We start from the raw sequence: 10,277 nt of genomic DNA on the forward strand, positions 1-10,277 counted from the left end.
GGAAGCCCTCCCTGACCCCCTTGCTGGATCAGGTGCCCCCTTGGGTCCCACATCCCTTGGCTCCCCCACCCCAGCCTTGCCCACTCTGGTCACTACTGTCTGTGGACAGGGCTGCCTCCCACTGGTCTGTCCCCTCCTCCCCCCACCTCCCCGCGCTCAAACATTACTGTCTGGGGAAAGGGCCAGGGCTGTCTCCATCACCAGAATGTCCCCAGCACCAGCCAGCACGGGCCAGTCACATAGTAGGCGGGCCAATAAACATCTCCTGAAAAGCTGATGAATGACTAAGGGGGTCTTGGAAGTGTCATCATTCTCAGTGAGCGTAGCAGAGTCACCGGCTGCTCTAAGATTTAAACTTTTCTTCTCCCAACGAATCACCCCAAAACCAAATCCTGAAGCTCCTACTGGACCCTGGGAAGCTGGGAAGGAAGAGGTGGCTGGGACCCCGCCAAGCCAGGCTTTCCAGCCCCCGCCCTTTCCGTGCTCTGGACCTTTGCTCGTGCGGATCCTGATGCCTAAGTACCTTCCCTGCCTCTGTTTCATTCTCGCTCACCCGGAGCCACTTGTCCTCCGTGCATAAATACATGAAAAAGAATGTTCATGAGGATCACGGCTATTTAAAGCACCTGCTTTTTTTTTTTTTTTTTTTTCTTTTTGAAGTGGGCTCCGCCCCCAGCTTGGGGCTTGAACTCCTGACTCTTAACGATCAGGAGTCACATGCTCCACCGACTGAGCCGGCCAGGCGCTAAACCACCCGTCTCTAACAGATGTTCTGCTGGTCTCATTCACATGTTATTTCTGGCCCTGAAAACAGTCTTGCAGACATTTACAAGTCACCCCGTCATACACAGGAGCAAAGGGAGACCTGCCCGGGGGGTGGGGGTCCACGTACGGTAACAGTCACGAAATTAATAACATGGACAACGCTAGTTGTAGCAATGATATTAGCTCGTGTTTACTGAGCGCCCGCTGTTATTTTGGGCTGTTCACCTGCGTCCTCGCTGAAAGCTCACAAGCACGCTTTGGGGCGGGCACTGGCGTTTTCTCAATTTGCAGACGAGGACCCTGAGGCCCAGAGAAGTCAAGGCACTGGTCCAGAGTCACACAGCTGGAAGAGGGGGAGCCAGGATCCAAATGCCAAAGCCCCCGCTCGGGACCACTCATCGTCACCTGCATTTTGTCACGGGTGTGGGCTCAGACTCCGAGAGGTCAGGCTCACACAGCCAGCAAACAGTCGGAGTCGGGACCCAGACGGCTGGCTCCAGATCCTGAGCTGAGCTTTTGCTAAGAGCTCATCTCTTTCTTCTGTAAAATGGGCTAATGATCCCCACTCTGCCGGGCAAGATGGGGGGACAGGATGACACCTTGGCTACGAAGGGTCTCCGAGTGGACTGCTCTGTGGTTGGCTCCAGGGAGCCAGGACAGCTGGCCACAGACCAGCAAGGGTGCAGAAGTCTGGGGTGGGGATGGGAGCGGGGGGGACTCACGTGGCAGCGAGATCGTCACAGGATTGGAGGGATACTCTCCCTGGCTGTTCTTGGCTGTGCACACATAGGTGCCCAGATGCCCCCAGGACAGCCTCCGGATGATCAGCATATTCCCAGTGTCGTAGGGCTCCCCGTCGAGGGTCCAGTGCAGCACGGGTGTGGGGGTGATGTGAGAGGCCAAACACTCCAGGATCACTGAGTAGTTGAGGTCACTCTGGATAACGCCCTGGACGGCACTGGGGAAGGTCAACAGCATCACCCCTCTGGAGCTGGCTGTGCAAACAGAGAGCAAGGCCACGTGGGTGGAGACCCCTCAGAGAGGCTGAGCATTTCTTTTGTCCACACAGAGGCATCCATCCATCCATGCATTCATTCATCCGTCAATAAATGTGTTTGGAGTTCCTGATCTGTGCCCAGCGTCGCTCCAGACATAGGGAGTAGCAGACCTGTGGGTCCCCACCCCCCAGCCCCTCGCCCTCACCACTTCCCACTGCCAGTAAGGCACCTGTTGCCCGAGCGCTTTCCCTGTGGCTGCCAGGGCCCGCTGCGCCCGAGGAGAAAGCAGGCCAAAGTGTTGGGAAATGGACATACCCGGGGGCAGCCGGTATATAAATATCCCAGCTCCCCCGCCCTCAGCTGGACCGGGGTGAGGCCAAGGAGCTGGGAGGAGTGGCTGGATTCTGGATTCATTTGAAAGCAGAGCCCACAGGATTTGCTGATGCCTCGGAGAGAGAGAGAGTGAGGAGTCGAGGAGGCCTCCAAGGCCTGGGGCCTGTGCCACCGGCTGCCGCGAATTGCTCTTTGCAGAGATGGGGCGCATGTGATCTTCACAATAGTTTTCTTTCCGTATTTTTTCCGGGTCAAAGACTCGAGGTCCAGGGGTTCTTAGGCCCAGGCTTCACGGTCAGAGAGAGAGAGGCACAGCTAGTGTCTGAACCCGGCAAGTCTGATGTCGTGGTGAGTACGGGGAGCCTCCACGCTGAGCTGCTTTCCAACATCAGTGCGATATGGTAAAGTGAAAAGAACGTCAGCTCAACCAAAGAACTCATGGAAGGCTTCCTGGAGGAGGTGGTGTCTGAGCTAAGCCTTGCAGGAGGAGAAAGAGCCCATCGGGTGTAAGAGACAAGAATCAACGTTAACAGCCGCCTGGGTGTGGCTCTTACCAGGAGCCAAGCACCATTCTTTTTTTTTTTTTTTTTTATTGTTTAATGTTTATTCACTTTTTGAGAGAGAGAGAGACACACGGAGGCTGAGCAGGGGAGGGGCCGAGAGAGAGGGAGACACAGGCTCCAGGCTCTGAGCTCTCAGCACGGAGCCTGACGCGGGGCTCGAACTCACGAGCCGCGAGATCGTGACCTGAGCCGAAGTCGGACGCTTAACCAACCGACTGAGCCACCCGGGCGCCCCTGCCGTTACGCCATTGCTGGTGCCCAGCATCACCCAGGACAGAGAAGGCACTAAAAAAGGATCGGACGTGTGCGTAACAATCAGCATTGGTTAAGTGTTTTGCTGAGTGGAAGGAAGTCCGAGCTTCTGTGTGAGGCCTTACAGGGCCCTGCATGGTCAGCCCCGTGGACCGCCCGCTCTCTCTGCCTCCCCCCTAGCCGCACGGAAAAGCCAGCGGCCTCACAGGGCCCATGCCCTCTACGCGGCTCGGCTCACGATTCCACAGGCTTTCCAGATCTCTCTTTACCCCTCCAGCCTTGCCCAGGCTGTTCTCGCTGCCTGAGAACTCGGTCCCTCTCGGGGCCCACTCACCCTTGCCTAGAAGCTGCTCTGTCGCACGCCTGCGTCCTCTGCCAGCTTCCAGCACTGTGTCCTCAGCTGTCACGTGTCTGATGATCAGGTCGCCTTGGGTGTCCCGCGTCTCCTGGCCGCTGGTGTGGCCTGGCCCCGGGAGGCCCTCGCGGGGGAAGAGCGTGGTTTCCGGCCGGGTCTTGTGCTCTCGGAACCAAGAAGTGGAGAGAGCTCCATTGAGGCTTGCGGGGACGGGCAGGGGGGCACGGGCTCCTGCGGTCAAGGGCTCTGGAGACGCAGAGGAGGGCGGCTCCAAGGAGACAGAGCAGGTGCAGGATGCGATCAGGATACCTTGGAGGAGGGGGGGGGGGGGAAGAGACAGGAGAGAGCAGAGGGGGCAAATGGGACCAAGGGCGAGATGCTGCCCCAGCGGGTAACCCTTCCTGAGCTGGCGACAGTGAGTGTGGCACGCTGAGAGCTGATAACTGTGATGATGATAGGGACGATGTCGGAACGGAAGGGAACGTTCGCTGAGCACCTCCTATAAGCCAGATACTGTTCTGAGCGCCGAACACGTACTATCTCACTTACTCCTTCCGTCGACCCCTGCAAAGCGCACATCACCCAGGGTAACCGTGCAGATCTGCTGTCTCCCCTTCTCTGCCCTGCTCTGCTCCCCGAGAGGCTGACTCCCCTGAGCTGCCTCGTCGGGTCCCCTTGTCTTTTGCTTCCGGTTGGCCTCTGCTGGTGCGAGTGACGGCTCCCTCCCTGCTCCGTGGACGTGGGGCGGCTGTGTCCCTCCACTAAGGCTGCCGTCGTGTGGCCCTGTCTATGTGCCACTCTCTTTGGGTCTTGGGGTCTGCTGGTCTTCTCGTGGCTCCTAGCACACGGGAGTCTGCTGTGGCCAGCCTCAGGGTGCTGCACGATCCCAGGAGGGGTTGCCTTTACCCTGCTTCTACCTCCGCAGATCCTCCCTTTACTAACCTCCTCGCCCATTACTCCTTTTGAGAAGACCATCTTCCCGCCTCAACCCTGAGTAACACAACTGCCACACCCCCAGTAGGAGTGAGGAAATGGAAGCTCAGAGAACTGGAGACCATTGTCCAGGATGTCCTAGGTGGTACACAGCAGGGCTGTGATCCACAGGCAGTCAACAATCTTCTTTTTAAAGAAAAAAAAATTTTTTTTAATGTTTATCTTTATTTTTGAGACAGAGAGAGACAGAGCATGAGCGGGGGAGAGGCAGAGAGAGAGGGAGACGCAGGATCCGAAGCAGGCTCCAGGCTCCGAGCTGGCAGCCCAGAGCCCGACGCGGGGCTCGAACCCACGAACCACGAGCTCACAACCTGAGTCGAAGATGGACGCTTAACCGACTGAGCCACCCAGGTGCCCCTCAACGTTCTTCTTTTTAATGTTCATTTATTTTTGAGAGAGAGAGAGAGAGAGAGAGAGAGAGGAAAAAGGGGGGGTAGGGTGAGAGAGAGAGGGAGACATACCGGGAAAAATTATTTGCAACGGGTCTCACAGACCAAGAGCTCATTTCACTAATATATAAAAAGCTCCGAGATCTCAATAAGAGAAAATATCAGCAACCCAACAGAAGCATATACAAAGGATGTGGGCAGGCAAATCCATAGGAGAGAAAATTCAAATGTCTCTTGACCTAGGGAAAACATTCAGCCGTGCTCATAGTAAGAGAAACGCAAATTAAAACACACAGAGGTAACACTTTTCACCGATCAGGTTGGCAAAGATCCAAAAGGTCGATGGTGTGTCATGTTGATGAGGCTGAGGGCAATGGGAAAGAACATCTTCTGTGTGGCTCATACAACCCCGTGCGGAGGACATGGGCTTTTCAGATTGAAAATTCCCATATCCTTTGACCCTGAAATTAAAGATCAGGGAATGTGTTCTATGGATTAACCTTTCCCAGTATAAAATGACTTCTGGGCAGGGTCATTTGCCACATCTTAGTTTTAATGGCTAAAGATTGGAAATATCCAAGTGGCCGTCCATAGGGAACCGATTTAATAAATTATGCTCCATTCACACAGCGGAACAAGACAGCTGTACGAAAAGGTGGGGAAGGTCTCCGGAACGCCGTGAACTAAGAGGGAGAGATCGCCAAAGTAAGCAGTTAAGATAGAAAGGCAGGCGGCTGGATGGTTCTTACGGTACGCTAACTTTGGTGTAAAAATGGGAGAAAAGTAAATCTGTAATATTTGCATTTCTTATAAACATATAAAGAAATTCTGGAAGGATGCACAAAGACAGTGGCCACCTGTGTGTGCCGGCAGGGGGGAGGGCGACCTTTTATATCCCTTTTATATATCTTTGAGATTTGAACCATGGGAATGTATAACCCATTCAACAAAATTAAGTAAAATTTGAATAAAGGAAATAAGAGAGCATAAACTATGTTCTCAGTAGTCTTACACACACACACACACACACACACACACACACCCCAGAATGCAGGCTCCAGGACTGGACTGCCAGCATGGGGCACCTGGGTGGCTCAGTTGGTTAAGTGACTGACTTTGGCTCAGGTTATGATCTCATGTTTCATGAGTTCGAGCCTCACGTCGGGCTGTGTGCTGACGGCTCAGAGCCTAGAGCCGCTTTGGATTGTGTCTCCCTCTCTCTCTGTCCCTCCCCTGCTCATGCTCTGTCTCTCAAAAATAAATAAATGTTAAAAACAATTTTAAAAAGCAGTATAATGAGTGGGAACCTTTTAAGGATCCGAAATGCCCCCTTACAGAACACAGATGAAAGCATCAGCTCTCTTCCTGAATGAGAAGTGATGGCAAGGGTTGGAACAACTCCTCGGGCAGCATCATGGGAAACACAATGCTGTGCTCCGTAAGCGGCTGTGAGAGGTCAGCCAGGGCCCGGGCCCACAGTGCCAGGGCCCGGGCCAGATTCTCCCAGCCATTTCCTCACCGGTCCCCTCAACAGCTCTGAGGTCAGCACTAGTCTGTTTGACCGGCAGGGAAACTGAGACACCGTGAGCTTCGGTCTCAGACCCAAGGTCATAAGTGGCGAGCTGGGAGTTGTCCCACTATAGCGCCTTCTGGGTGGGTGATGGGCCTACTGCCCGCTTCGTACCTCCACTGATTTCATGTCTGAGTCGGCTGCTGGTAGGACTTTTCTGTTCCCCTGCTTGTAAGCCTTCATGGCTCCCCAGCGCTCTCAGGACACAGTGCTGATACCCTCGCCTGGCACCCTCCTACACCTCCGTGCCCCTGTTGCCATCTTCCCTCATTCTCTGCATCGGAGAGACTGCACTCTGGGCAGTGGCTCGGGCCTCCGGGCCTTTGCACGTGCTGGTCTCCCTTCCTAGAATGCTGTTCCCCCTAACTCTTTATCTAGCGGTGATTCCAGTTTCTGCTCAGGTACCCCTCTTCTGGAGCCTTCCCTGACCCTCAGGCATGCTTGGTAATAGATACTACAGTGTCTGGGCAGGGACCTCAATAGATGGAGTGAGGCCTTGCTCTTTGCTGCAAAGTGACAGGAATAAAGTGTTCTACTCAAGGACCCAGGTGTCGCTTTTTCTTTTTCTTTTTCTTTCTTTCTTTCTTTCTTTCTTTCTTTCCTTCCTTCCTTCCTTCCTTCCTTCTTTCTTTCCTTCTTCCTTCCTTCCTTCCTTCCTTCCTTCCTTCCTTCCTGTTATTTTTGAGAGAGAAAGATAGCACAAGTGGGGGAGGGGCAGAGAGAGGGAGAGAGAGACAATCGGTGTGGAGCCTGATGGGTGCTCGAACCCAGGAACCTTGAGATCATGACCTGGGCCAAAGTCAGATGCTTAACCTAAGGAGCCACCCAGGCCCCTCAGGGTGCTTTTCTATCTCTAGGGAAACAATTTGCATTCTTCTCCTTTTATGAATCACATGGCACAGGGATGCGATTTGCATAACAGGTGCCACATTTTTTCTGAGCTCTCATTTTGATTCTGACAGCTTTGGGAGGTCCTTCCCTGGCCACCCCCTCCCCAGCTTCAGGCCTGGGCCCTCGTCTTTGGAGACTCTCCCTGGGAGTGTCCTCTCTCTGTCCCCAACCCTTGGGTGAAGCCACCGTCCTTTCGCACCTGTTAGAAGCAGCCTCTTCCAGGCAGGGCTGTGGCTGGGGCCTCCGTCCAGAAGACACCTCATGCCGCGTTCTGTCTGGCGGCCGCAGAGGGGAGGTCGCCCCGTCTGGAGTGCGGCCTCCCTAGACAGACAGGCGGTTAAGTTCTCAGCCTTGGTCCCGCCCCCGTCCTGGCCACAGCCCCGCCCCCTTCCCCGGGCTCCCGCGTTGGGCTGGAAATTCACCTCCCAGATCCGTGCCCTGTGCCCTTCGCTAGCACTGGGTTAGTGGTGGTGGTGGTGGGTGGGGAGCACGCAGGGGCAGGATTCTGGGAGAAGGGGCTCTGGGGCTTTGTTCCCCTCCCTCTCTGCGCACCCTCCCCACCCCCCCCCCAACCCTGGGAGAATGATGAAGATGAAGGGTGGGGCAGGATTGTCCCGCCTCTGTTACTTCACATCAGAGGAGAGAAATGGCTAAAGGTCATCAGGTAAGAGGTAGTGGGGAGGAGGGGGGGGGGCTCTTGCTTGCCTCCTGACTTTGCTCCAGCCTCCGGGACCATCAGCCCCGAGCCTCCACTTTTCTCCTCTCTGAAATGGGGATGTTGATCATCGAGGGGCCTCAGCGTCGGTGGGGCCAATGGACATCAGATACCCCGCAGAGTGCCTGGCATATAGTAGGTGTTCAATGAATCGGCAGTAGCTGTTATAACAATGCTAAGTATTGCTGTTGGTATCCAGGATGTCCTGGGGGCATGCGGGGAAGCCCTTTCTCAGGGCCTTGCTCATACGACATCCGGAATTTTGGCTTCTGGAAGGATAAGCCACAAAAGCTCCTTTCTCTCAAGTTTTTGACCCATTCTTTTCTCCTTAATAATTGTATCACTCAAACTAATAGCTGGTGTTTACTGAACACGTACCATATGGCGGGCACAGCACTTGCCCTTTAAGGCTTCTTGTCTGCCTGAATCCTCATTAGCAACCTCGAGGGCTCAGTGTGAGCATCCTCACTTTCCAGGGGCGCACAGAGGCTAAGTAACCCACCCAGCCTGACACAGCTATGCAACATGGCGTCTGTCGGTTCTCGGACGGGGCCACCTCAGGGCCTTAGCACTAGCCGCTCCCTTTTCTTAGCGCCTTACACAGATCAGTTCATATCTGACTGTATCTTATTGTTCCCATCTTAAATCAAATATGAACCCCTCAAAAGGACCCTCCCACATGCCTGCTGCAAGTCTGGCCTCCGCTTCTTGCCAGCAAGGTGCCCTGTTTTATTTTCTTTCCAGCATTTGCCCACTCATTTATCTCCCGTCTCCGCTCTCCCATGCCTTCTGGTCTAGAATGTCAGGAGGGTAGGGATTTTGTCTGAATTTGTCTGGATTTTTTTAGTGAATGAGTGTAACGGGTGTGTTGGAATTTGAACTCAGATCTGACTCAGCAGCTCGTGCCTTTCCCTCCCCGAGAGGTCCAGATTCTACGCTGGGGCAAAGTTTCACTCCCAGGTCTTTAAAAAGAGTCATTATCAGGTGACTTGGTTATATCTTTATGGGCATTGGCCATACTGCCTTTTTTTCATGGTTTTTGTGAAGGCCTGCTGGGGTAATTAGCCAGGCCAGGGGACTACCAATGTGTGATGAGCAAATATTTGCAACACAGTTAATAGCCATCTGTGGATGAGGAGTCTGTGGTTTCAGCTTGTCCAGCTTTCAGGGTAATAGCGCCTGGAGTTTCCTTTGAAAACCAGCCTTCTCCTGGTTCCGGGGAGAGGAAGCCCGGGTGTCGTCAATCAGAGCACTTCATCCTCCAACCACGGTGACTGGGGGAGGGCTGGACACGTGACTGAAGTGTAACCGACAAGGAGAAGGAGAAGGAGAAGACGACGACGACAACGGCAGAGGAGGAGGACGAGAAGAAGGAGAAGGTGGCAATTCACCTTTATGGAATTTCTCTCCCCAAAACCCAGCGCCCCATTCTAAGTAGGAGAAACACTTAGCCAAACCTAAATTGAGGGACATTCTACAAAATAGCCTGCATTCCTTCCAGTGGCCACAGCCGAGAACTTGTTCGCAAAGGAGACTCAGGAGATGTGAGAACTAAATGCTGGGAACCCAGCATTTACTGAGAACTTGACTCTGAGTGGGGCACAGTACGGGCAGGTGTCGCCACTCTCCCGGTACAGAGGAGGAAAGCGAGGCACAGAGAGCGTAGCCGACTTATCCGGGGCCGCGCAGCTCGTAGATGGCTGGGCAGACCCAGGCTCCGGACTCTGGAGCCCATGATCTTAAACCTTATATATACCTTTGGGCCTCCTAACATCCATAGGTGTTAGATATTCTTTCCGTTTCTTCCCACAGGGAAACAGAGATACAACTTATGTGGTTAAATACGTTGTCCAAGGCCAGACTCTCCCAAGTCACACTCACCTCAAGCCGGTCTCACTTCCTCCCATCCTTGGACAGTGAGTTCCCTGAGACACAAAGGTCCTGTTTTCCGGCTTCTTGAGCCCTTGTGACATCATTCGCCTCTCCTGTTGTGTGTTCTGTGTTGTGTGTGCCAAGAGGCCCCACCCCCCACCCCCGTCCTGCCAGGGGCTAGGGTTGGATGGTGGGGGGACGTCTTACTCCATATGTTTTGTGTTTCCATGGAAGGACTGTTCAGAGGCAACCCGAGCTCCCTCCAGGGGGTTTGGAAATATCTGCCTACCTTTGGGTTGTCACAGGGCCTGAGGACAGAAGGGTGTTGACGCGTACCGGACTAAACAGCCTGCAAGAATATGCGGCACTGTCCTTTATGGCAGAGACTCGTGTCACCTAAAATGCCAGTAGAGCCCCAGTTAGAAACCTGGAGTTGGTATAAGGCTCCGGCTTTTGTCCTCCCGTCCCTGTTAGGCTGATGAGCCTGGGAGAGGAAACGGAGCTTTGTGTGGTTCGGACCCAATCCCTCCGTTTTTTATTTGATTTTATTTTTAAATGGTTATTTATTTTTGAGAGAGAGA

At 53.9% G+C, this 10,277-nt stretch overlaps 1 protein-coding gene and 1 long non-coding RNA gene across 2 annotated transcripts in view; both read right to left on the bottom strand.

Annotated features, from left to right (window-relative positions):
* IGSF23 (immunoglobulin superfamily member 23) overlaps positions 1-7,668 on the bottom strand; it is a gene marked incomplete at its 5' end in the record, with an annotated part of 10,544 nt that extends 2,876 nt beyond the window's left edge. Inside the window, 4 exons of the mRNA XM_049622313.1 lie at positions 1,488-1,760; positions 3,246-3,575; positions 7,309-7,430; positions 7,532-7,668. Of these exons, the coding sequence (XP_049478270.1) occupies positions 1,488-1,760; positions 3,246-3,575; positions 7,309-7,430; positions 7,532-7,668 (862 nt within the window). The remainder of the gene's footprint in view (positions 1-1,487; positions 1,761-3,245; positions 3,576-7,308; positions 7,431-7,531) is intronic.
* A 1,141-nt stretch (positions 7,669-8,809) lies between these two features.
* On the bottom strand, positions 8,810-9,829 carry LOC125915187 (uncharacterized). Its single transcript, XR_007455601.1, has 2 exons — positions 9,706-9,829; positions 8,810-9,121 (listed from the first exon to the last, which is right to left on the bottom strand). It is a non-coding gene; the product is annotated as an uncharacterized LOC125915187 (long non-coding RNA).
* Between the last annotated feature and the right edge of the window lie 448 nt (positions 9,830-10,277).

The sequence above is a fragment of the Panthera uncia genome (genome assembly GCF_023721935.1).
Source record: "Panthera uncia isolate 11264 chromosome E2 unlocalized genomic scaffold, Puncia_PCG_1.0 HiC_scaffold_19, whole genome shotgun sequence".
Taxonomy (NCBI): domain Eukaryota; kingdom Metazoa; phylum Chordata; class Mammalia; order Carnivora; family Felidae; genus Panthera; species Panthera uncia.